A 27,771-nucleotide genomic window follows, 5' to 3' on the forward strand; every position below is an offset into this window, starting at 1 on the left:
GAATTTGTTTTTAAGGCTGAATAATATTCCATTCTAAGTATAGACTGTATTTTGTTTTCTCATTCAGCTGTTGATGGACATTTGGATTTTTTTTGTTTGTTTGTTTTTGTTTTTTTTGTTTTTTGGGACGGAGTCTTGCTCTGTCGCCCAGGTTGGAGTGCAGTGGCGCAATCTCAGCTCACTCCAAGCTCCGCCTCCTAGGTTCACGCCATTCTCCTGCCTCAGTCTCCTGAGTAGCTGGGACTACAGGCGCCTGCCACCATGCCCGGCTAATTTTGTTTGTTTGTTTTTGGGTTTTGTTTTTTGTTTTGGGGACAGAGTCTTGCTCTGTCACCCAGGTTGGAGTGCAGTGGCGCGATCTCAGCTCACTGCAAGCTCCGCCTCCCGGGTTCAGGCCATTCTCCGCCTCCCGGGTCCAGGCCATGTTAGCCAGGATGGTCTCGATCTCCTGACCTTGTGATCTGCCCGCCTTGGTCTCCCAAAGTGCTGTGGGATTACAGGCGTGAGCCACTGTGCCTGGCCTTGGATTTTGTTTTATTTTGTTTTTTGTTTTTTTCGTGGAAATAAGGAGAAAGGAAGAAAAGAACTCTTAGAGGAACCATTCTCTATTTTACTATTTACTATATGTAGTAAAATAATATGTATACTATTAATAAAAAAGTTTATTTTTACTATTAAATAATGACGGTAGCAGCTGTCACTTGTTTTGTGCTAGGAATTTTATATGCTTTTCCCAAAAGTCTTTATAACTACCCTAATAAATGAGTGAGCTGAGGCTTAGAAGTTAAATGGAACCAGATTCCATATGGCTATTATAAGCCCATATGTTAAGTCACTGGGCTCTGCTTCCTTTATTGTGATAAGGAAAAAGTAAGGACAAAATCTCTCAACCTGTGAGTATTTAAGAACAATCAACCAGAGTTCAGATCTTTCTTATGTAATCTCTGTGTCTCAGATTCTTCACCTGCAAAATCTTTTCATAAGGTTACAAAGACTAAAGAAGTTAATCGGTGTAGAGAACTGTATTTCATTAATTCTATGATCTATTTTTTCCCCACATTTTTAACATCTGTGAAATCAGGATACATCTTTTGGTGGATGGCATGTCATAATTTATTTGGCAGAGGTTTTTGTTTCCCAAAGTGTATTAGTATGTTCTCACCCTGCTATAAAGAAATACCTGAGACTGGGTAATTTATAAACAGAGAGGTTTAAGGCCGGGCGCAGTGGCTCAGGCCTGTAATCCCAGCACTTTGGGAGACTGAGGCGGGCGGATCACCCGAGGTCGGGAGTTTGACACCAGCCTGACCAACATGAAGAAACCCTGACTCTACTAAAAATACAAAATTATCTGGGCATGGTGGCTCATGCCTGTAATCCCAGCTGCTTGGGAGGCTGAGGCAGGAGAATGGCTTGAACCCGGGAGACGGAAGTTGCGGTGAGCTGAGATGCGCCCATTGCACTCCAGTCTGGGTGAGGTTTAATTGGCTCGTGGTTGTGTAGACTGTGCAGGAAGCACAGTGGCTTCTGCTTCTGGGGAGGCCTCAGGAAACTTATAATCATGGCAGAAGGCCAAGGGGAAGCAGACATGTCTTACATAGCAGGAAAAGGAGCAAGAGGGAGTTGGGGAAAATGCTTACACACTTGAAAACAACTAGATCTCATGAGAACTCACTAACATGATGACAGCACCAAGGGGGATGGTGTTAAGCCATAAGAAACCATGATCCAGTTTCCACTAGGCCCTACCTCCAACACTGGGGATTACCATTTGACATGCAATTTGGGCAGGGACCCAAATCCAAACTGTATCGTAAGGGTACATAAAACAATGTTATGTTAAATAGTTGATGGTGCCTGATATTTGATGAAATGTAAGTTACAAGTGCCTGGAATAGTAGTAAGCACTTGGTAAATGTTAGACAGCATTAACCAATGACTGCCACCCCAAGTGAGGGAGGCCCTTTCCAAAGTAGTCTGTTGGCTTTCCTTTGTAACAGCATTTTAAAATACAGTAGTATTGACACTTAAATTTTCTCTATAAATTCATATTCTCATACATTGCTGGGGGAAATGTAAAATGTTGCAGCCTCTTTGGGAAACAGTTCGATCAAAATGGCAAACTTAGAGTTCCCTTGTGACTCAGCAGTTCTACTTCTAGGTGTAACATTTATCCACACAGTAACTTGTACACAGATGTTCATACCAGCACTATTCATTACAGCCAAAAAATGGAAGCAACCAAAAATGTTCGTCATCTGGTGAATGGATAAATAAAATGCAGTATATCCATACCATGGAATACTATTTGGTTATAAAGAAGAATGAAGTACTGATAAATGTTACAACGTATCAGTGAACCTTGAAAACATTATGCTAAGTGAAAGAAACCAGACACAAAAGCTTCACATTGTATTATTTTTATGAAATATTGGAAAAAGCAAATCCTAGAGACGAGACAGAAAGGAATTTGGTGGTGGCTTAGAGATAGAAGAATGGGGAAGTAACTGCCAATGGTTACAGGGTTTCTTTTGTTTTGTTTTGCTTTTTTGAGGCAGAGTCTCACTCTGTCGCCCAGGCTGGAGTGCAGTGGCGTGATCTCGGCTCACTGCAAGCTCTGCCTCCTGAGTTCAGGCCATTCTCCTGCCTCAGCCTCCTGAGTAGTTGGGACTACAGGCGCCCGCCACCATGCTCGGCTAATTTTTTGTATTTTTAGTAGAGACGGGGTTTCACCGTGTTAGCCAGGATGATCTCAATCTCCTGACCTCATGATCCTCCTGCCTCGGCCTCCCAAAGTGCTGGAATTACAGGCGAGAGCCACCGTGCCCAGCCAGATTTCTTTTTGAGGTGATAAAATAGTCAAAAAATAGATTGTGGTGATAGTTGCACAAGTCTGTGAATATACTAAAAGTTAGCAAGTTGTACAGTTGCTGGGCACGGTGGTTCATGCCTGTAACCCCAGAAGTTTGGGAGGCTGAGGTGGGTGGATCACCTGAGGTCAGTAGTTCGAGACCAGCCTGGCCAATGTGGTGAAACGCCGTCTCTACTAAAAATACAAAAATTAGCTGGGTGTGGTGGCACGTGCCTGTAATCCCAGCTATTCAGGAAGCTGAGGCAGGAGAATTGCTTGAACCTGGGAGACAGAGGTTGCAGTGAACCAAGACCACGCCGTTGCACTCTAGCCTGGGCAACAGAGCAAGACTCCATCTCAAAAAAAGAAAACAAAAGGAAGTTGTACACATTAAGTGGGTGAATTATGTCTCAGTAAAGGTGTAGCCTTTATAGGATATAATAGCTTCAAAGTAATTGCATAATTGTGGCTCTGTTTTAGGCACTTCGACCTGTAACTTCATTTAATTCTTGAAATAAATATTATATTAAATCTCTCCCACCTCATCCCCACTTTTTTTAGAGACAGGGTCTTACTCTGTTGCTCAGTCTGGAGTGTTGTGGCATGCACAATCATAGCTTAGTGCAGCCTTTAACTCCTGGGCTCAAGTTATCCTTCCACCTTGGCCTCCCAGAGTGCTGGGATTAGAGGCATGAGCCACCACACCCACACCCCTGTTTTATTAAAATGAGAAAAATAGACTCAAAACATAAGAACTGAAGTATGTCTGACGTCTTTGCTACTACTACATCTTGCTATTAAGGCCACTGTTACCTGCCTTGGCATGGTGGCTCACGCCTGTAATGTCAGCACTTTAGGAAGTCAAGGCAGAAGAAGCATTTGGGCTTGGGAGTTTGAGTTCAGTCTGGACAACATAGCAAGGCCCTGTCTCTAGTCACACACAAAAAAAAGAAAAAGAAAGATCTCTCTACATCTCTAATTCCAGCTGTTCCATTTGGAGGTAGCTTTGACGTTTAGAAACATCTTAGGTTCAACTCCAATTTGTATTACTGTGACTTCAACCAGTTAGTCATAGTTGCAGTTTAGTGTTCTTTAAATATGGTATATATAAAATAAAAAATTTTAAAATAAAGAACAAACAAGAAAATAAATATGGTACATACCCCACTTGTGGCATTATGCTCTTGCAGTAAATGTTAATGAACATGATAAATATGTTCTAGATGTATACTATGTTGATTTGAATTTTTACTGATTGGTAAGTAAAATGAGAAGAATGGGGAATATTTATGTAAATTTCTTGCTGAATTGTGTGTTCACATATGTTTGGACTCAGGCTTAATTTTAAGTCTTATGAGGTAAAAGTATCAAAGTAGCTGGTTATATTTTCATTACTACTATGCAGCTAAAATTTGAGAAAAGATTAAAAATTCACATTTGTGAACGGGCGCGGTGGCTCAAGCCTGTAATCCCAGCACTTTGGGAGGCCGAGACGGGTGGATCACGAGGTCAGTCGATTGAGACTATCCTGGCTAACACGGTGAAACCCCGTCTCTACTAAAAAATACAAAAAACTAGCCGGGCGAGGTGGCGGGCGCCTGTAGTCCCAGCTACTCGGGAGGCTGAGGCAGGAGAATGGCGTGAACCCGGGAGGCGGAGCTTGCAGTGAGCTGAAGTGAGCTGAGATCCGGCCACTGCACTCCAGCCCAGGTGGCAGAGCGAGACTCCATCTCAAAAAAAAAAAAAAAAAAAGAAAGAAAGAAAATCACATTTGTCTTACCATGGTCACAGAATATTTTGTTTATTATTATGCAATATATCATTGACCAGAAGAGTAGGCTTACTTCTAAACAGAGAAAATACATCTTTAAATCAGGTGATAATACTGTAGAAGGAATTTGATTAAATGCATACAACCAATATGATTTCTAGTGTTAAATTGTAATGTGTATTGTGCTAGTGAAAAAATCATTAGTAAAATTCTAGCCCAATGGTGTGTCCTGCTCGAATAGATTAAGTTGTAGGCCGGATGCGATGGTTTGCATGCCTATAATCCTAGCATTTAGGTAGGCAGGGGGCAGGTAGATGGCTTGAGCTCAGTAGTTCATGACCAAAATGGCAAAAACCTGTTTCTACTAAATATGCAAAAAACAGAACAAAACAAAAACTAGTCAGGTATGGTGGCATGAGCCTGTAGTCCCAGCTACTCAGGAGGCAAAGGCACAAGAATTGCTTGAACCTGGGAGGCGGAGGTTGCAGTGAGCCAAGATCGTGCCACTGCACTGCAGCCTGGACTACAGAGTGAGACTCTGTCTCAAAAAAAAAATAAAGTTGTGAATTTTGCTCTTTTTTCTTGGTGTTATCAACATATTTTTTACATGTTAAGTTGTATATACATACCAATACTAATAATCTTTAATGAGAATATGCTCATCTGTACATGCATATTCAAAATAAAATAGCATTTTCTTTTGTATGATAAGAGAGTTAAAGCTGGTTTAATAATACATGTTTTGAGACCCTGTCTCAAAAATAAATAAAATAAAAAACAAGATACGGCCAAGCACGGTAGATCACCAGAGGTCAGGAGTTCAAAACTGGCCTGGCCAACATGATGAAACCCCATCTCTACTGAAAATAATTAGCCAGGTGTCGTGGTGCGCGCCTGTAATCCCAGCTACTCAGAAGGCTGAGGCAGGAGAATCGCTTGAAACCAGGAGGCAGAGGTTGCAGTAAGCTGAGATCACACCACTGCACTCCAACCTGGACGACAGAGTGAAACTCCATCTGAAAAAAAGAAAAAAAAAAGCAAGAAACACACTTCACATATCTTCAGATCTTAAAACTGGAAGTTACAAATGGAAATATGAACTTAAATCTACCATGAAGTGGAAGCTGAAGTGTTTGTTAAACTAAAGAGTGAATGAAATGTACAGTGCATCCCGTAGGAGGAGATAAGGTTATCGTTGATGCTATGCCATTGTTGATAATTTAAGAATAGTTTCCTTCGTTTCTGTCTGGGAACTTTTAGTATCTGTTGTTACATAGTGTTCAGATTTCTGTTTTTATTTATTGAGTACTTTCCAAAGCTATTGAGTGTTCTGAAGTTCCCAGACAATGCTAGTACTAGTTTTGTATATAAAAATAACGAGACATTATTATTATTTTCTTAATGGAGACAGAGTCTTGCTACATTGCCCAGGCTGGTCTCAAACTCATAGCCTCAAACAGTCTTCCCACCTTGGCCTCCCAAATTGTTGAGGTTACAGGCTTGATTCACTGTGCTGGGCCATGGAGATAATCTTGAAGATTAAATTTTTTTGTTTTTACAAATTTTTATTTTTATTTTATTCTTTGAGACAGGTTCTTGCTCTGTTGCCCGGGCTGGAATACAGTGGCGTGATCATGGCTCACTGCAACCTCTGCCTCCCAGGCTCAAGTGATCTCTCACCTCAGCCTTCTGAGCCACCACGCCTGGCCCTTGAAGATTAAATTCTTTAGTGGGTCATCTGCAAATTCAAAATTATTCTTTTTCTTTTTTATTTTCTTCTTTTTTTTTAAGTGGGGACGGGGTCTCACCTTATTGCCCAGGCTGGTCTCGAACTCCTGAGCTTAAGCAACCCACCTGCCTTGGCTTCCCAAACTGCTAGGATTATTGACATGAGCCACCATTCTCAGCCCAAATTCAAAATTATTTATTTCTAACTATAGGTTATAGTACAGAGTAAGAATTAGTTCAGTAATTTAATTGTGTCTTGGCATTTTTCATATGTATCTACAGAGAATTCTGTATAGAAGACCCTTCTTTAAAAAGCAATGCTGAATGCCATATCCTGCTTTTTGCTCACACCTGTAATCCTAGCACTGTGGGAGGCTGAGACAGGTGAATCACTTGAGCCCAAGAGTTTGAGAAAAGTCTAGGCAACATGGTGAAACCCTGTTCCTGTATCCACAAAAAATACGAAAATTAGCCGGGAGTGATGGCACACGCCTGTAGTCCTAACTACTCAGAAGGCTGAGGCAGGAGAATTGTTTCAGCTCAGGAGCTGGAGGATGCAGTGAGCCGAGATTGCGCCACTACACTTCAGCCAAGGTGACAGAGTAAGACCCTGTCTCAAAAATAAATAAAAAAGGCCAGGCACAGTGGCTCATGCCTGTAATCCTAGCATTTTGGGAGGCTGAGGCAGGCGGATCACTTGGGAGTTCCAGACCAGCCTGGCCAACATGGTGAAACCCGGTCACTACTAAAAAATACAAAAGTTAGTCAGGCATGGTGGCGCACACATGTAGTCCCAGCTACTAGGGAGGCTGAGGTGGGAGATTCACCTCAGCCCAGGAGGAGTAAAAAAGTAAAATTAAAACAAAAGGCAAGATATACTTCATATATCTTCAACTCACTTCACTAAACTGTAATCCTTCTGACATCTCCAGTAGTGTTTTTAAATTATATATATATATTTTTTTGAGACGGAGTCTCTCTCTATTGCCCAAGCTGGAGTGCAGTGGCGCGATCTCACTGCAAGCTCCACCTCCCAGGTTCACGGGCCATTCTGCCTCAGCCTCCCGAGTAGCTGGGACTAAAGGCGCTAATGTTTTGTATATTTAGTAGAGACGGGGTTTCACCGTGTTAGCCAGGATGGTCTCAATCTCCTGACCTCATGATCCGCCTGCCTTGGCCTCCCAAAGTGGTCGGATTACAGGTGTGAGCCACCACGCCCGGCCAAAATTATATTTTCTAATCTTGTTGAAAATACTAAACCACATTGGGTTTTTTGTGTGTGGTTTTTTTTTGAGATGGAGCCTCGCTCTGTCCCCCAGGCTGGAGTGCAGTGGTGCGATCTCAGCTCACTGCAAGCTCCACCTCCTGGGTTCACGCCATTCTGCTGCCTCAGCCATCCGAGTAGCTGGGACTATGGTAGCTGGGACTACAGGCGCCCGCCACCACGCCCGACTAATTTTTTGTATTTTTATTTTTATTTTTTATTTTTTTATTTTTTATTTTGAGATGGAGTCTTGCTCTGTCGCCCGGGCTGAGGTGCAGTGGCCGGATCTCAGCTCACTGCAAGCTCCGCCTCCCGGGTTCACGCCATTCTCCTGCCTCAGCCTCCCGAGTAGCTGGGACTACAGGCGCCCGCCACCTCGCCCGGCTAGTTTTTTGTATTTTTTAGTAGAGACGGGGTTTCACCGTGTTAGCCAGGATGGTCTCGATCTCCTGACCTCGTGATCCGCCCGTCTCAGCCTCCCAAAGTGCTGGAATTACAGGCTTGAGCCACCGAGCCTGGCCATTTTTTGTATTTTTAGATTTCACCATGTTAGTTAGGTTTCACCAGTTAGGCGGATCTCCTGACCTTGTGATCCGTCTGCCTCGGCCTCCCAAAGTGCTGGGATTGCAGGCATGAGTCACTGTGCCCGGCCACCACATTGTTTTAAAGTTATAAAATGCTGTGAATTCCTTGAGTTACTGACATTATGGTATATGATTGCTTATGAATTGAACTCATTGAATAGTAAATGAAGATTGATTTTTTTTTTTTTTTTTTTTTTTTGAGGCGGAGTCTTGCTCTGTCGCCCGGACTGGAGTGCAGTGGCCGGATCTCAGCTCACTGCAAGCTCCGCCTCGCCGGTTTACGCCATTCTCCTGCCTCAGCCTCCCGAGGAGCTGGGACTACAGGCGCCCGCCACCACGCCCGGCTAGTTTTTGTATTTTTTTTTTTAGTAGAGATGGGGTTTCACCGTGTTAGCCAGGATGGTCTCGATCTCCTGACCTCGTGATCCGCCCGTCTCGGCCTCCCAAAGTGCTGGGATTACAGGCTTGAGCCACCGCGCCCGGCCGAGATTGATTATTAAAAATTCAAAAATCTGAGATTCGAAATGCTCCAAAATCTGAAACTTTTTGATTGTCTACATGTCTTTCAAAGAAAATGCTCATTGAAGCATTTGGATTTCAGATTTTCAGATAAGAAATACTCAGCATAGGCCAAGCACTGTGGCTCATTCATGCCTGTAATCCCAGCAGTTTGGGAGGCCGAGAGGGGAGGATTGCCTGAGCCCAGAAGGTTAGGACTGTAGTGAGCCGTGATCACACCACTCCACTCCAGCCTGGGCGACGGGAGTGAGACCCCGCCTCCAAAAAACAGAAAGAAAAACACTCAACCTGTATTAAGATGTGAAATGTGCGGTTATATCTCTTATAAAGCAATGTTTGATGTGGTCTCAGTGGCTTATGCCTGTAATCCTAGTACTTTGGGACCCTAAGACGGGCAGATCTCTTGAGCCCAGGAGTTCAAGACCAACCTGGGTAATATGGTGAAACCCCAACACTATTAGAAATAAAAAAATTAGCTGGGTGTGATGGTGTGTGCCTATAGTCACAGTTACTTTTAAGATGGGTCACCTGAGTCTGGGAAGTTGAGGTTACAGTGAGCCAAGATTACACCATTGCCCTCAAGCCTGGGCTTATAGGAGTGAGACCTTCTCTGTGGAAAAAAAAAAGAAGGAAAAAGGGAGAAATGTTTGTTGTACATAAGCCCTATATTACTGTCTTAACTTGCACTGTATTTGATATTTAGCCTTATAATAACATTTTTGCTGTAAGGTTAAGTGCACATTCATTTAGTGTGAGTCGCTTATATCTGGGGATGCTTTATTAAGTAGGATGGATACAATGTCTTTTATGGAAGACCAGACAAGGCAGCAATCACAGAAATGTAATTAATACTATGACAAAGGAAACTACAGGTGTGTGGAACAAATCAGGAAGAAGTGATACGGAAAGTGAAACTTGAAGAGTAGGAGTTAGTTGGGAGAAGAGGGCACAGAGGTATGTTACTGAGAAAGTAAGTATGTATGAAGGCCCAGAGCAGGGGAAAAGTTTATTATGACTTTTTGAGCAGGAGAGTGGAGTGGGGGGTAGAGGTAAAAACTGAGATTTCTGCCGGGCGTGGTGGCTCATGCCTGTAATCCCAGCACTTTGGGAGGCCAAGGTGGGCAGATGAAAAGGTCAGGTGATCGAGACCATCCTGGCTAACGCGTGAAAGCCCATCTCTACTAAAAATACAGAAAAATTAACTGGGTGTAGTGGCGGGTGCCTGTAGTCCCAGCTACTTGGGAGGCTGAGGCAGGAGAACGGCATGAACCTGGGAGGCAGAGCTTGCAGTGAGCCAAGATTGTGCCACTGCACTCCAACCTGGGCGACAGAGCAAGACTCCATCTCAAAACAAAAAAAAAAAACGACAACAACAAAAAAAAACTGAGATTTCAGGGGTAGTCTAGGGCCAGGTTAAGAGTGTGGGCTTGGCTGGGCGTGATGGCTCATGCCTGTAATCCCAGCACTTTGGGAGGCTGAGGCGGGTGGATCACCTGAGGTCAGGAGTTCAAGACCAGCCTGGCCAACATGGCGAAACCCCATCTCGCCCTGTTGGCGGGCCGAGATCGTACGACTGCACTCCCTGAGCGACAGCGCGAGACTCCTTCTCAAAAAAAGAGAGAGTGGGTCCACGTGAAGGGAATGAGAGGTCATTAATGGTCCTTAAAGCAGCATGGTGATGCAAATCAGATTTGCTTCAAAGGGCTCTCTTTAGTTTCGGTTGGGAAAATAAATTGGAGGTAACAGAAGGGAAGGCAGTAAAGTAAGGAGACTGTCTAGTAACCTAGATGGTGAATGATTGTCTCCTTTAATGAGAAGGTGGATGGAGAGAAGTAGGTATCATTGAAAGTAGTAAGATTGCCGGGCGCGGTGGCTCAAGCCTGTAATCCCAGCACTTTGGGAGGCCGAGACGGGCGGATCACGAGGTCAGGAGATCGAGACCATCCTGGCTAACACGGTGAAACCCCGTCTCCACTAAAAAATTTTTTAAAAAAGCTAGCTGGGCGAGGTGGCGGACGCCTTTAGTCCCAGCTACTCTGGAGGCTGAGGCAGGAGAATGGCGTAAACCCAGGAGGCGGGGCTTGCAGTGAGCTGAGATCCGGCCACTGCACTCCAGCCTGGGCAACAGAGCGAGACTCCATCTCAAAAAAAAAAAAAAAAGAAAGTAGTAAGATTATTAAGACTGAAAAGAATCAAGCATAGCAAGAATGAAGGAATGGAAAGTATCTTGTTAGTTTTCGGTATTTTAAAGTCATTGGCGAATTAAAGTGCCTTTTTAGATTGAATATGAGTTAGTGAGCAGGAGGTAAGGAAGTAGAAATAGTGCAGACAAATCAAGAAGTCACAAAGAGAAGAGAAAAGTGGAAACTTAGCTTCTTTCCATAAATAGCTGAGGAGCATATATTAAAGTCAGTTTTTTTCCAGTTGGTTGTGCTCTGTTAGCCAGGCTGTAGTACAGTGTCACGATCACGGCTTGCTGCAGCCTCAACCTTTCAGATTCAAGTGATCCTCACGCTTCAGCTCCCTAGTAGCTGGGAGTACAGGTGTGTGCCACCATGCCTAGCTAATTTTCTTATTTGTAGAGACATGGTCTCACTGTGTTGACCAAGCTGGTCTCAAAACTCTTGGGCTAAAGGGATCCTTCCTGCCTCCCCCTCCCAAATACTGAGATTACAGTGTATGAGTGCTAATTTTTGTGAAGTTCTTAGAACATTAATGTGCCATTACATATTAATGTACATAATGTACTATATACATTAATTGGCACATAGTAATTAATCTATTAAGTGTCAAAGAATTTGGGCTCAACTGGTCATTGTCATATGTGTCAGAGATAAGAATACAAGACCCTCCAAAAGTTCATGAGTAAGAGCTGATGAACTTTTTAATGTCATGGTATTTTAGCATTTTCTTAATTTTCACTTGTTGATTTATTCTTCTTCCATAATGAGACAAATAATGAGATGATTAGACTCAGAATCTGGAATCAGATTGTGGGAGTTTACATTGTGCTCTGTTTAGCTGTTTGATTAGGTTTCTTAAACTCTAAGCCTTAGTATCTCCTCAGTGTTTGCTACATCATAATGGGTATTTCAATAAAAATAATTTGAGAAAAAATTATACAGAAAAAAAAGCACAGTCACTTACTATTTGTGCTTTCGTTCACTGGTTTTGCTTACTTTTTTCCTCAAATCTATTCTGCACCCTGCCTCACATGAAGAAGGTGCCATTTACTATTTATGTTTTTATTTTATGTACTATTTTATTTACCAAAATGGATTTTATTCTCTGTTGAATTCTCATAGGATCTACCATTATTCTAGGTAAATTGTAATCTCCTAGTAATTGTTGGGTTTGTTTAAAGGAAGAACATTTAAAGAGTTTAAAAACAATATATGTTAAAGACAACATTCAGCTTACTGGATCCTTTGTCTTCTACATCCCTTCTTTCACCTAGGCAAAATGATGTAATAGATATAGGGACCTTTCTTTTTTTAGTTTGAAGATTTCATTTTTCTTGTAGTTCTGCTTAAACTGTTTTATTTCTGTTACTGAAAAACTCAAGTGTGCTTTATATTCTAGGTCCGGTTTATCACTAAAATATGGCATCCTAATATTAGTTCCGTCACAGGGGCTATTTGTTTGGATATCCTGAAAGATCAATGGTAAGAGATTTTGAATTCACCTTCTCTCCTTCTCATGTGAATACCAAGACTATAAGAGTGCTAAATGTGTAATTGCCTCAAAACATATATTATACTTTATCTTGTTTGGACAGTAACTTTATAAAGTCTCAAGTACATAATTGAAAATGCAATATAATTGAGATCACAATCCATATTTAAATAGAGACTTGTTAGATAATGTTAGATGCTAGCTTTACACTTTGAAAAGTCTTGGATTTCATTTGTTATTTTGGTAAATTAGATTATTTGCTATCTTAAGAAGATATTTGTAAAGACTAAAAAAGTAGAAAGTAAGTATTGAAGTAGTCATATCCCCCTTAGATGGAATGTAAGTTACAAAATTGTTGCAAGTTGTGTTAATTGAGCACAGTTTGAGCACAGTTATGACTTTGGTTTATGAATTCTAACAAGGAGCACCTTTGTAGGGGATGTCTTCATTTGGATAGCAGTATTGTGCTTTCACATTTTTTGTCTGATTTGCTCTGCACAGCATTAAGTGTTTTAAGAGTTTCTGCTCTGGAGCCACCAGGTTCACATCTTCGCTGTCCAATTTACCAAGCTGCATGGTCATGAGCAAGTTACCTAAATTCTGTGTGCCTTCGTGTCCTCATCTGCAAAATGGGTTGACACTCACTTCATAGAGCTGAGAGGATTAAATAAATTACTTTATGTAATTCGCTTAGAATAGAGCTTTGCTTTTGTTTTTTGTTTTTTGTTTTTTTGAGACAGGGTCTTGCCCTGTTGCCCAGGCAGGAGTGCAGTGGCGCAATCACAGCTCACTGTAGCCTTGACCTCTAAAGCCCAAGTAGTCCTACCACCTCAGCCTCCCAAGTAGCTGGGAATACAGGCGCATACCACCATACCTGGCTGATATTTGTATTTTTTTGTAGAGACAGGGTTCCTGTTGCCCAGGCTGGAAGCTTTGTGTAGTCTAACAATGATAAAGATGATAGTTAATTATTTAGCACGTGATTTTTTTTTTTTTTTTTTTGAGACGAAGTCTCGCTCTGTTGCCCAGGCTGGAGTGCAGTGGCCGGATGTCAGCTCACTGCAAGCTCTGCCTCCTGGGTTTACGCCATTCTCCCGCCTCAGCCTCCCGAGTAGCTGGGACTACAGGTGCCCGCCACCTCGCCCAGGTAGTTTTTTGTGTTTTTTAGTAGAGATGGGGTTTCACCGTGTTAGCCAGGATGGTCTTGATCTCTTGACCTTGTGATCCGCCCGTCTCGGCCTCCCAAAGTGCTGGGATTACAGGCTTGAGCCACTGTGCCCGGCCTAGCACGTGATTTTATAAATGGAAAAACTAAGACCAAAGGTATAAAAATTAATTGGAGTGGGAGAAAACCATAAAACTAGAAAAAATCAGTTGAGTGAGTGTGTATTACGACCTTTTCTTCTGATTTTACTCTTTTACAAGAGAAGGTATAACAGAACAAAACAGAACAGCAGTTAGTAAGAACACTTGGAGCCAAAACTGTGTTTAATGGGCCCAGCCTGGCTACCTGATCTTCTAAAGATTATATATTACTGTTGGTACTAGAATTTTTAAGCTATGTTTTTTTGGGTGGTGTTTGTTTTTGATACAGAGTTTCACTCTTGTTGCCCAGGCTGGAGTGCAGTGGCGTGATCTACAACCTCTGCCTCCCAGGTTCAAGTGATTCTCCTGCCTCAGCCTCCCGAGTAGCTGGGACTACAGGTGTGCGCCATTACGCCCAGCTAATTTTTGTATTCTTAGTAGAGATGAGGTTTCACCATGTTGGCCAGGCTGGTCTCGAACTCCTGACCTCAGGTGATCCTCTTTCCTGGACCTCCCAAAGTCCTGGGATTACAGGCGTGAGCCACCACACCTGGCCTAAGCTATGTGTTTGATTTGTTAAGAAAGGGGGGATAAAAAGGTACCTGAAAGAAAATGAAATAGGAATGACAGCATTTAGTGTATGGCCAATTTGGTTTACTTATTAACTGGATGAACAGACTAGAGTTACAGGTTTCGTTTTGTTTTTTTCTGTTCCGGTAGTATATCTGAGTAAATCCTGTCCCTCGGTAGATCATCTTTTGGGATCTGGTTTCTTGATCTATATTTCAATATATTCTATATTGCATGTAGATCAAGACTTTCAAACATAAAGTCGTGTGGAATAGACTTACTTTTTATCTTCTCTGTTACTCTTTTGATTTGTGACTTGCCAATTTATTGAACGTCTTAAGTGTCAGTGTTTTTAATCCATTAGGTTATCGCCAAGGCCTCTAAAAGCTCTAAGATTCAGTGATATGAGTACGTATTTGCAGTATTAGAGACATTTTACTGTTTTCATTTGGTTTCTAGGAAATTAGTTTTTCTGTTCTAACTTTCCCACCACGCTCACTCCCAGACTCCTTCACCAGTTCCTTGCATATCCCCCGGATCTTTGTGTATTAGAATGCCTCAGGGATAAGTCTTGGATTTCTGCTGCTTTCTAGCTGCACTTACTTCCTTGGTAAGCTCATCTGATTTCATCGTAACTTCACCTCTATATACTGCAAACTCACAAATTATCTTCCCTGAACTTGAGACTCTTATCCTGCTGCCTGCTTATCATCTTTACTTGACTATATAATGAACGTATCAAACATAAACTGAACTGATAGTCTCCTAACCTGAAACCTGTTTCTATAGTCTTCCCCAACTAAGTTATTGGCAAATACATCCTTGCATTTTCTCAAGCCAAAATCACATCATGATCCTTGGCGTTTCTTTCTCTGGCACCCCATGCCCTGTCTGCGGATCTATTGGCAAAACCTCCAACATCTTAACAGCAGCTTTACTACCACATTTTTCCAAACGCATTACCTCTAGCCTGGATGATTGCATTAGTCTGCCTCCCTGCTTCTGGCTTTTCCCTACTCAGGCTATTCTCAGCACCCGGAATGACAACCTTAAAAACAAAGCTTGCAGCCAGGTGTAGTGGCTCATTCCTGTAATCCCAACACCTTGGGAGGCGGAGGTGGGCAGATCGCCTGAGGTCAGAAGTTCGAGACCAGCCTGGCCAACGTAGTGAAACCCCCATCTCTACCAAAAATAAATAAATTAGCTGGGCATGGTGGTGCATACCTGTAATCCCAGCTACTTGGGAGGCTGAGGCAGGAGAATTACTTGAACCTGGGAGGCGGAAGTTGCAGTTAGCCAACATCATGCCATGGCACTCCAGCCTGGACAACGGAGTGAGACCCCATCTCAAAAAAGAAAGAAAGAAAAAGCTTGGAGATGAAAACTTCCCACTGACTTCTCTTTTTGCCCAGAGTTAAGCCAACAGTACTGTTACTTGTAATTATCCCCCTATATAGCTAGTTGAAAGATTATGGTGTGTGTATAGAGAGAGAGAAATTGAATTTTTATATCAAAACATTTTCTCCTAATCTGATGTGCAAGAACATAATTTTTTTTTTTTTTTTTTTTGAGACAGAGTCTCACTCTGTCGCCCAGGCTGGAGTGCAGTGGCCGCATCTCAGCTCACTGCAAGCTCCGCCCCCCGGGTTTACACCATTCTCCCACCTCAACCTCCCAAGTAGCTGGGACTACAGGCCCCCGCCACCTCGCCCGGCTAGTTTTTTGTGTTTTTTTAGTAGAGATAAGGTTTCACCGTGTTAGCCAGGATGGTCTCGATCTCCTGACCTCGTGATCCGCCCGTCTTGGCCTCCCAAAGTGCTGGGATTACAGGCTTGAGCCACCGCACCCGGGCAGAACATAACATTTTTTTACATCAACTGTTCCCTTTCCTAAGGCAGGTGAATAATCTTGTTTTGTATCTGTACAATTGAAATACTAAAATATACCAAAGACATTAGATAAAATAGGTGAGACTAGATATTCATGAATTCATTACACTATTCCCTGAGCTTTACTGAGGTATAATTGGCATTTAGTGCATATCCGTATTTAAATGTGAATGTTTAGGTTTCAGAACTGGAATTTGATAGAGAAAAATACAGGGTTTTAATCATAGGAAAAATGAATTACGTAAACATTAAATAATTTTCAGCAGGCATACTAGAAAATACGTGGTTAATCTTGGTCTTATATTAATGCATCTAGGGATAGTGATATACCTTTATTAATATTTAACAACTTAGTATATTATTTTTATTATCTTTTTTTTTGAGGCAAAGTCTCATTCTGTCACTCAGGCTAGAGTACATTGGTGCGATCTCTGCTCACTCCAACCTCCACCTCCCAGGCTCAAGCAATTCTCCTGCCTCAGCCTCCCAAGTAGCTGGGATTACAGGCATGTGCCACCATGCCCAGCTAATTTTTTTGCATTTTTAGTAGAGATAGGGTTTCACCATGTTGGCCAGGCTGGTCTCGAACTCCTGACCTCAGGTGATCCACCCGTCTCAGCCTCCCAAAGTGCTGAGATTACAGGCGTGAGCCACTGTGCCCGGCCCCTGGTTTATTTCTTAATTTCACAACTTATGCTATGTGGAAACGATTTTCTAATGTTTTCCACTGGCACTTACTATGACTGATGGTGTCTACTTACCTGGAGAAGAAAATGACAACACAAAAATTTCACTCAGTGATGCTGCCCTTCTTTTTTTTTTTTTTGAGGCGGAGTCTCGCTCTGTCGCCCAGACCGGAGTGCAGTGGCTGGATCTCAGCTCACTGCAAGCTCCACCTCCCGGGTTTACGCCCTTCTCCTGCCTCAGCCTCCCGAGTAGCTGGGACTACAGGTGCCCACCACCTCGCCCGGCTAGTTTTTTTTTTTTTTTTTTGTATTTTTAGTAGAGACGGGGTTTCACCGTGTTAGCCAGGATGGTCTCGATCTCCTGACCTCGTCATCCGCCCGTCTCGGCCTCCCAAAGTGCTGGTATTACAGGCTTGAGCCACTGCGCCCGGCCTGATGCTGCCCTTCTAAAAGACACAAACAGGCACAGAATGCAGATGCCTGGTCAATAAGGTATGCTTAGCATCATTACTCATCAGGGAAATGCAAATTAAAATCATAATTAGATACCACTACATGCCTGTAAACATAAATACCTCATGCATTGCTGGTAAGAATGTGGCTTAACCAGGCAGGGCACGGTGGCTCACACCTATTATCCCAACACTTTGGGAGGCCGAGGTGGGTGGATTGCTTGAGGTCAGGAGTTCAAGACCGGTCTGACCAACATAGTGCAACCCCGTCTCTACTAAAAATAAAAATTAGCCAGGAGTGATGGTGGGCCCCTGTAATCCCACCTACTCAGGAGGCTGAGACAGGAGAATCTCTTGAACCTGAGAGGCAGAGGTTGCAGTGAGCCGACATTGGGACACTGCACTCCAGCCTGGGTGACAGAGTGAGACTCCTTCTCAAAAAACAACAGAAAACAAAGAATGTGGTTTAATCACTTAAAGCCAGTAATATCTACCAAAGCTAAACACACACCTTCAATATGCCCTATCAGCTTCATTCCTAGGTATATATCTAAAAGAAATTAGTGCCTGTGCCTACTTTTTGAAAGACATGTATGAAAGAATTTTTATGGTCAATTTATTAATAGCCCCAACGGGAAATAACTCAGATGTCTCATCAACAAGAAAATTGATACATTGTGATCACACATTGGAGCACTATGTAACAGCAAAAAAGAGCATATCATTGACACAAACAACATGGATGAGACTCAGACATGTTGAGTGACAAAAGCCAGACACAAAAGAATACATACTGTATGGTTCAATTTTTATGAAATTGAAGATGAACCAGAATTTATGGTGATAAAAAAATACGATAGCTGGGCATGATGGCTCATGCCTGCAATCCCAGCACTTTGGGAGGCCGAAGCGGGTGGATCACAAGGTCAGAGACCATCTGGCTAACACGGTGAAACCCCGTCTTTACTAAAAATACAAAAAAATAGCTGGGCGTGGTGGTGGGCGCCTCCTGTAGTCCCAGCTAATCGGGAGACTGAGACAGGAGACTGGCATGAACCCGGGAGGCGGAACTTGCAGTGAGCCAAGATCGCGCCACTGCACTCCAGCCTGGGCAACAGAGCGAAACTGTCTCAAAAAAAAAAAAAAAAAAAATACAGTAGTGGTGAGGGTGGGCAGGAGTTGTGAGTAGGAGGAACAAAAGTGAAGCTTTGTAGTGCTAAAAATACTCTGTATATTTATCCAGGCGGTGGTTACATGGGTATATACATATGTAAAAATTCATTCAGCTGCATAGTATCTTAACATTGCTTAAACTTTAACAAAAAAATTTATAGCAGCTGGGTACAATGGTGTGCACCTGTAGTCCCAGCTACTCAGGAGGCTGAGGCAAGAGGATTGCTTAAGCCCAGCAAGTCTGGGCTGAAGTGTGCTATGCCCGTCAGGTGTCCACATTAAATTGGGCATGAGTATGGCGACCTCTTAGGAACAGAGGACCACCAGATTGCCTAAGGAGATGTGAACCAGACAAGGTTGGAAACAGAGCAGGTCAAAACTCCTGTACTGATCAGTAGTGAGATAACACCTGTGAATAGCCACTGCATCCCAGCCTTGACAACATAGTGAAACCCGATCTCTTTAAAAAATAAAATCTTTAGTATAAAAGCTTCCCTTCTCTTTAAGTAGCATTTAGTGGTTTGAATGAACATGGTTTAATTATTGATGATCTGTTGGAAGATCCTTAACAGAAAATTTACTCAACGGTATGAACAATTCACATGATTATTCTGCATAGTAAGGTCCTTCTGAGTCCTTATCAGTGAATATATGAATATTTACATAGCCACATTAACTATGTCTTACTAATTTGAGACTGGAGCAAAATTAATTTACTGGAGATAGATTTACGAGGTACTGATTTATTCACATTATCTACTAAATTATAAAGATTGACACATTTTTTGAAATTTCATACTCCTGTTTGCCTCTTAGGATTTGTTATAATAGATTTAAGTTGATTGTATATACTGATCCTGAAGATCTCAGTACAATATAGATTTGATCACTACTTTGTAAATAGAAGAAGAAATAGAACAAAAGAATGTTTTCAATTATATACTTTTTCACATTACTGAATTTAGATTAGAGCAGTCCAAAATTGCACACATTTCTTTGTATTATCAAAGATACAGTTTCTGTAGTTTTCATTTATTTTTTAAAGTTTTAGGCCGGGTGCTGGCTGGATGCAGTGGCTCACGCCTGTAATCCCTGCAATTTGGGAGGCCGAGGTGGGTGGATCATGAGGTCGGGAGTTCAAGACCAGCTTGGCCAAGATGGTGAAACCCTGTATCTACTAAAAATACAAAAAAAAAAATTAGGCAGGCATGGTGGCACAAGCCTGTAATCCCAGCTGTTTGGGAGGCCAAGGCAGAGAATTGCTTAAACCTGGAGGGGCGGAGGTTGCAGTGAGCTGAGATCGCCCCACTGCACTCCAGCCTGGACTACAGAGTGACACTCCATCTCAAAAAAAAAGAAAAAGAAAAAAAGCTCATGCCTATAATCCCAGCACTTTGGGAGGCTGAGGCGGGTGATTACCTGAGGTTAGGAGTTCAAGAACAAACAGCCTGGCCAACATGGCAAAACCCTCTCTACTAAAAATACAAAAAAGCTGCGTGTAGTGGTGCACACCTGTAATCCCAGCTACTCCTTGGGAGCCTGAGGCACGACAATCACTTGAACCTGGGCGGCAGAGGTTGCAGTGAGGTGAGAGATTGCACCACTGCACTCCAGCATGGGCGACAGTCTATAGGCGCATGCCATCATGCCTGGCTAATTTTTGTTTTTTTAGTAGAAACGGTGTTTCACTGTGTTGGCCAGGCTGGTCTCAAACTTCTGACCTCGTGATCTGCCTACCTCGGCCTCCCAAAGTGGTAGGATTACAGGCGTGAGCCACTGTGCCCAGCCAAAAAACACTTTTTTTTTTTTTTTTTTTTGAAGACTGTCGCCCAAGCTGGAGTAGTGTGGTGCAATATTGGCACACTGCAACCTCCACCTCCCAGGTTTAAGCACTTTTCGTGCCCTCATGCCTCAGTCTCCTGAGTAGCTGGGATTACAAGTGCATGCCACCGTGTCCAGCTAATATTCGTGTTTTTAGTACAGATGGGCTTTTGCCATGTTGGCCAGGCTAGTCTGGAACTCCTGGGCTCAAGTGATCCACCCATCTTGGCCTCCCAAAGTGCTGGGGTTAAAGGCATGAGCCACTGCTTCCAGCCTTAAAACACTTTTTTTGTTTTTTTTTTTTGTTTTTTTTTTGTTGAGACGGAGTCTTGCTCTGTCGCCCAGGCTGGAGTGCAGTGGCCGGATCTCAGCTCACTGCAAGCTCCGCCTCCCGGGTTTACGCCATTCTCTCGCCTCAGCCTCCCGAGTAGCTGGGACTACAGGCGCCCGCCATCTCGCCCGGCTAATTTTTTGTATTTTTTTTTTAGTAGAGACGGGGTTTCACCGTGTTAGCCAGGATGGTCTCGATCTCCTGACCTCGTGATCCGCCCGTCTCGGCCTCCCAAAGTGCTGGGATTACAGGCTTGAGCCACCGCGCCCGGCCTGTTTTTTTGTTTTTTTGTTTTTTGTTGTTGTTGTTGAGACAGAGTCTCGCTCTGTCGCCCAGGCTGGAGCGCAGTGGCCAGATCTCAGCTCACTGCAAGCTCCGCCTCCGGGTTTACGCCATTCTCTCGCCTCAGCCTCCCGAGTAGCTGGGACTACAGGCGCCCGCCATCTCGCCCGGCTAATTTTTTGTATTTTTTTTTTAGTAGAGACGGGGTTTCACCGTGTTAGCCAGGAGGTCTCGATCTCCTGACCTCGTGATCCGCCCGTCTCGGCCTCCCAAAGTGCTGGGATTACAGGCTTGAGCCACCGCGCCCGGCCTGTTTTTTTGTTTTTTTGTTTTTTGTTGTTGTTGTTGAGACAGAGTCTCGCTCTGTCGCCCAGGCTGGAGCGCAGTGGCCAGATCTCAGCTCACTGCAAGCTCCGCCTCCCGGGTTTACGCCATTCTCCTGCCTCAGCCTCCCGAGTAGCTGGGACTACAGGTGCCCGCCACCTTGCCCGGCTAGTTTTTTTTTTTTTTGTTTTTTGTATTTTTTAGTAGAGACGGGGTTTCACCATGTTAGCCAGGATGGTCTCGATCTCCTGACCTCGTGATCCGCCCGTCTCGGCCTCCCAAAAGATTACAGGCTTGAGCCACCGCGCCCGGCCACTTTTTTTTGTTTTGAGACAGAGTTTCACTCTTGTTACCCAGGCTGGAGTGCAGTGTCATGATGTTGGCTCACTGCAACCTCCACCTCCCAGGTGCAAGTGATTCTCCTGCCTCAGCCTCCCAAGTAGCTGGGATTACAGGTATGCACCACCACACCCAGCTAATTTTGTAATTTTAGTAGAGACAGGGTTTCTCAGGCTGGTTTCAAACTACCAACCTAAGGTCATCCGCCCACCTGACCTCCCAAAATGCTGGGATTACAGGCATGAGCCACCATGCCAGGCCAAAACACTTAAATAACCAGCTCTCACATAAACTCATTCATGACCAATGGGGTGGCACTAAGCCATTCATGAGCTATTTGTCCCCATGATCCAAACACCTCTCCCCAGGCCCCACCTCCAACACTGGGAATTACATTGCAGCATGAGATTTGGAGAGGACAAATATCCAAACTATATCAATAGGTTTTGTTTTGATTTTTTTTTTTTTTTTTTTTTTTTTTTTTTGATACGAAATCTCACTCTGCCACCCAGACTAAAGTGCTGTGGCTCACTACAGCCTCAACCTTCTAGGCTCAAGCAGTCTTCCCACCTCAGCCTTCCGAGTAACTGTAACTACAAACACATGCTACCACACCTGGCTAATTTTTTGTAGAGACAGTTTCAACTCATTGCCCAGGCTAGTCTTATAAACTCCTGGACTCAAGCATATCTACCTGCTTCAGCCTCCCAAAGTGCTGAGACTAGGCATGAGCCATCGCACCTGACCTCAATTATTGAACTAATTTTCTTTTTTTTTTTTTGAGGCGGAGTCTTGCTCTGTCGCCCAGACTGGAGTGCAGTGGCCGGAACTAAGCTCACTGCAAGCTCCACCTCCCGGGTTCCCGCCATTCTCCTGCCTCAGCCTCCGGAGTAGCTGGGACTACAGGCGTCCGCCACCTCGCCCGGCTAGTTTTTTGCATTTTTTAGTAGAGACGGGGTTTCACCGTGTTAGCCAGGATGGTCTCGATCTCCTGACCTCGTGATCCGCCCGTCTCGGCCTCCCAAAGTGCTGGGATTACAGGCTTGAGCCACCGCGCCCGGCCTGAACTAATTTTCTTACAATTAATTATTAAAACTGGCTGTGCGTGGTGACTCAAACCTGTAATCCTAGCATTTGGGAGGCCAAGGCAGGAGGATTTCCTGAGCTCAGGTGTTTGAGACCAGCACTGGCAATGTGGCAAGACCCTGTCTGTACAAAAAGTTTTTAAATTGGCTGGGCGTGGTGTTGCGTGCCTGTAGTCTAAGGTGAGAAAATCACTTGAGCCTTGGAAGTCAGAGCTGCAGTGAGCTGTGTTCACACATTCTGTGAAAATTCAATCATGCAGAAAAGTGACAACTTTTTCTCTTTGACATTGTTATGAATTATATCTAAATTTATAGCTCTAGATTTTTTTCAGTTTTGAGGGTTTTGAGAGCAAACTGCCTTTTTTTTTTTTTTTTGCGCCCCTGCCAGACACGGTTTTGCTCTGTCGCCTAGGCTAGAGTGCAGTGACACAATCACAGCTCACTGCAGCCTTGACCTTCCAGGCCCCAAGCATTCTTCCCACCTCAGCCTATTACAGGTGCACACCACCATGCCTGGCTAATTTTTAAAAATTATTTTTTATAGAGATGGGTCTCGCCATGTTGCCCATGCTGGCTGGTGCTCAAGCAGTCCCCCTGTCTTAGCTTCGCAAAGTGCTGGGATTACAGGCATGAGCCACTGCCTCCAGCTGATTCTTTTTCTTTAACCTCCTCTGCATTCAGGTTTCTGATTCTTGCAATGGTAATCTAGAGTCTGTAGTAGACTGTGTCTTCACAATAGGAAGACAGTGCAAATAGAGGAAATAGACAGTATTTATAATAAGGATTTTTGAGTCTCTAAGGTAAGAACTTATTACTTAAATTTTTGTTTCTTTGTTTGAGACAGTCTCGTTCTGTCGCCCAGGCTGGAGTGCAGTGGCACACTGCAAGCTCCGCCTCCTGGGCTCACGCCATTCTCTTGCCTCAGTCTCACCACTCCAGGCTAATTTTTTGTATTTTTAGTAGAGACAGGGTTTCACAGTGTTAGCCAGGATGGTCTCAGTCTCCTGACCTCGTGATCTGCCTGCCTCAGCCTCCCAAAGTGCTAGGATTACAGGTGTGAGCCACTGCGTCTGGCCTACTTAAAAGTTTTCCAGAAAATTTGTGTAAAGTACACAGCATAAAATTTACTAGGCCAGGCATGGTGGCTCATGCCTGTAATCCCAGCACTTTGGGAGGCCAAGGCGGGTGGATTGCTTGAGCCCAGGAGTTCAAGACTAGCCTGGGCAACATGGCGAAATTCCACCTCTACAAAAAATACAAAAATTAGCCAGGCATGGTGGCATGAGTCTGTAGTCCCAGCTACGTGGGAGGCTGAGGTTGGAGGATCACTTAAGCTCAGGAGGTTGAGGTTGAGGCAACAGGGAGCTGTGATCACACCACTGCATTCCAGCCTAAGTGACCATGAGACCCTGTCTCAAATAAGCAGGGACGGGCGCGGTGGCTCACGCATATAATCCCAGCACTTTGGGAGGCCGAGGTGAATGGATCACCTGAGGTCAGGAGTTCCAGACCAGCCTGACCAATATGGTGAAATCCTGTCTTTACCAAAAATACAAAAAAGTTAGCCAGGCGTGGTAGCATGCGACATTAGTCCCAGATACTAGGGAGAATTGCTTGAACCTGGGAGGCAGAGGTTGCAGTGAGCGGAGATTGTGCCACTGCACTTCAGCCTGGGCAACAGAAGGAGACTCTGTCTCAAATAAATAAGTAAGTAGGCTGGGCGTGGTAGCTCTCGCCTGTAACCCCAACACTTTGGGAGGTTGAGGCAGATGGATCACCTGAGGTCAGGATATATATATACACACATACACATATACGTATACAAAAGCCAAACATTTTGTTGATCCATTCATCCATCCGTGGAAACCTTAAGTTGCTTCTGCCTTCTGGCTGTTGTGAATAATATTGTTATGAACATGCATATATTAATACCTACTCCAGTTCCTGCTTTCAGTTCTTTTGGGTGTATACCCATAAGTGGAATTGCTGGATTATATAGTAACTGTGGTTTTTTTTTGTTTTTTTTGTTTTTTGTTTTGAGGGACTGCCGTACTGTTTCTCATAGAGTTTTCACCATTTTACATTCCCACAAGTAGTGCACAAGAGTTCCATTTCTCCACAACCTGGCTAACAATTACTTTTTTTTTTTATGGTAGCCATTCTAATGGATATGAAATGATAGTTCATTGTGGTTTCGATTTGCATTTCCCTAATGATTAATGGTGTTGAGCATCTTTTCATGTGTTGACACTTTATATATCTTCTTTGGAGAAACGTCTGTTCACATCCCTGTTGATTTTTTAACCAGGTTTGTTTTTTGTTGTTACTGAGTTGTAGGAGTTCTTTATATATTATGGATATTAAGCCCTCACCAGATAAATGATTTGGAAATATTTTCTCCTGAAACACAGAAGCTTTTTTGTTTTAAGTAGTGGGGTCTTACTATGTTGCCCAAGCTGGTGCTGAACTCTTGGGCTCCAGTGATCCTCCCACCTCAGCCTCCCAAGTAGCTGGGACTACAGGTGTGTGCCACCACACCAGCTTCACAGGAGTGTTTATTTTTATTTTTAATTTTTATTATTTTCTTTCTTTTTTTTTTTTTGAGATAGAGTCTTGCTTTGTTGCCCAGGCTGGAGTGCAGTGACATGATCTCGGCTTACTGCAGCCTCTGCCTCCTGGGTGTTCAAGCAGTTCTCCTGCCTCAGCTTCCCAAGTAGCTGGGATTACAAACATGCACCACCATGCCTGGCTAATTTTGTGTTTTTAATAGAGATGGTGTTTCACCATGTTGGCCAGGCTGGTCTCGAACTCCTGACCTAGGTGATCCACCTGCCTCAGTCTCCCGAAGTGCAGGGATTACAGGTGTGAGCCACTGCACCCCGGCCAGGAGTTTTTAACTTTGATAAAGTTGTCGTGCATATTCCCTTATTTTTTTCTTTGGTTTTTTCTACCTTTGATGTCATATCCAAGGAATCATTGCCAAATTCAGTGTCATGAAGTTTTCCCCTATGTTTTTGCTTCCTAGCTCTTACATTTAGGTTTTTGATCCATTTTGAGTTAGTTTTTATATATGGTATAATAAGGTAAGGGTCCAACTTTGTTAATTTGAGAGATTATCAGTTTTCTTTGTTTTTTTTTTGTTTTGTTTTTTGTTGTTGTTGTTGTTGAGATGGAGTCTGGCTCTGTTGCACAGGCTGGAGTGCAGTGGCGCGATCTTGGCTCACTGCAAGCTCTGCCTCCCAGGTTCACGCCATTCTCCTGCCTCAGTCTCCAGAGTACCTGGTACTACAGGCAACCGCCACCACGCCCGGCTAATTTTTTTGTATTTTAGTAGAGACGGAGTTTCACCATGTTCGCCAGGATGGTCTTGATTTCCTGACCTCGCGATCCGCCCACCTTGGCCTCCCAAAGTGCTGGCATTACAGGCGTGAGCCACCATACCCGGCCCGAGATTATCAGTTTTCAAGAAAAGTGTTTTGCCTTGTTGAGATATTTGTTAGACTACCTATGTGATAGTATGAAGGACTTGGAAGATTTGGACGCTTTTCTTTTACATGCCTTTATGTTTTTATTTCAAATTAAAATAAGTATGAGTTTAATAATTACCTTAGTATTAAATACTTCCTTTGAGTGAAAACTTTGCTATTCAGGTAAATTTCCTTTAAATAATTTTATTAAAAATTATATAACATAAGATTTTGTTTCAGGCAACACCATGGATTTCAAAATTAAGTTGCTTAGAAAGTCCATTGGAAAATTAAGTAGTGCACTCAAGTGTTGTAAGAATTGCTTGAACCTGGGAGGCAGAGGTTGCAGTGAGCCAAGATTGCGCCACTGCACTCCAGTCTGGGGGACAGAGTGAGACACCATCTCCAAAAGAAAAAAAAAAAAGACGAGTTGAAAGACAAGAATGAACATTTGAGGATTGAGTTTGGCTTTTCGTTTTGATTCATGTCTTTTTTTTTTTTTTTTTTTTTTAGAGACGGAGTCTCACTCTGTCGTCCAGGTTGGAGAGCAGTGGCCGGATCTCAGCTCACTGCAAGCTCCGCCTCCCGGGTTTACGCCATTCTCCTGCCTCAGCCTCCCAAGTAGCTGGGACTACAGGCGCCCACCACCTCACCCGGCTAGTTTTTTGTATCTTTTAGTAGAGACGGGGTTTCACCGTGTTAGCCAGGATGGTCTCAATCTCCTGACCTCGTGATCCCCCCGTCTCGGCCTCCCAAAGTGCTGAGATTACAGGCTTGAGCCACTGCGCCCGGCCTTGATTCATGTCTTAAAAGAAAATAATACTGTCAATTTTAAAGAGATGGGGTTTTGCCATCTTGCCCAGGCTGGTCTCAAACCCCTGGGTTCAAGCGATCTGCCTGCCTCAGCCTCTCGAAGTACTGGGATTACAGGCATGAACCACCACGCCTGGCCCTATTTTTAATTTTTTTGAGAAAACTCCATACTGTGTTCCATAATGGTTGTACTAATTTGCATTCCCACCAGCAGTGTGCAGGGGTTTCCTTTCCCTTACATCATCAGCAACACTTGTTCATCGTTTTTATAATAACCATTCTAACGAGTGCTAGGTAGTATCTCATTTTGGTTTGTTTTATTTTATTTATTTATTTTTAATAGAGTATCACTCTATTACCCAGGCTGGAGTGCAGTGGTATGCGCTGCAACCTCAGCCTCCCTAATAGCTGGGATTAGAGGTGTGCACTACCATGCCCAGAAAATTTTTGTATATTTAGTAGAGACGGAATTTCGCCATGTTGCCCAGGTAGGTCTCGAGCTCCTGACCTCTAGTTTAGGTGATCTGCCCGCCTCAGCCTTCCAAAGTATTGGGATTACAGACATGAGCCACCATGCCCACCCTAATTAACAGTATTTGCCAAGTATTAATGTGCATCAGAATCACCTGCAGTACCTGTTAAAACAACCCTGGAGTTTTTGATTCAGTAGCTCTGGGATAGAGATAACTTCCCAAGGGATGCTGATGCTGCTGGTTGGATGAACAACACTGTGAGATCATTGCCTTAAGACGTCCGTTGTTGGTTGGTGGCAATAACTTAACTTTTTGGCTAGGGGTGGAGGTGTCTCCCACACCTCCACCCCAGGGACAGAGTCTGGCTCT

The 27,771-nt window shown here is 43.6% G+C and overlaps 1 protein-coding gene across 5 annotated transcripts in view; it reads left to right on the forward strand.

Moving 5' to 3' along the window:
• The window catches only part of UBE2K (ubiquitin conjugating enzyme E2 K), an 89,005-nt gene that overhangs the window by 49,095 nt on the left and 12,139 nt on the right, over positions 1-27,771 (forward strand). For 3 of the 5 annotated variants that reach the window (XM_033214023.1, XM_033214024.1, XM_033214025.1), the window contains one exon: positions 12,300-12,382. The exons of the other annotated variants lie outside the window; for them this stretch is intronic. In XM_033214023.1, coding sequence (XP_033069914.1) covers positions 12,300-12,382 — 83 coding nt within the window. The remainder of the gene's footprint in view (positions 1-12,299; positions 12,383-27,771) is intronic. 5 annotated transcript variants of the gene reach the window in all.

The sequence above is a fragment of the Trachypithecus francoisi genome, unplaced genomic scaffold (assembly GCF_009764315.1).
Source record: "Trachypithecus francoisi isolate TF-2019V2 unplaced genomic scaffold, Tfra_2.0 Lachesis_group1, whole genome shotgun sequence".
Lineage (NCBI taxonomy): Eukaryota > Metazoa > Chordata > Mammalia > Primates > Cercopithecidae > Trachypithecus > Trachypithecus francoisi.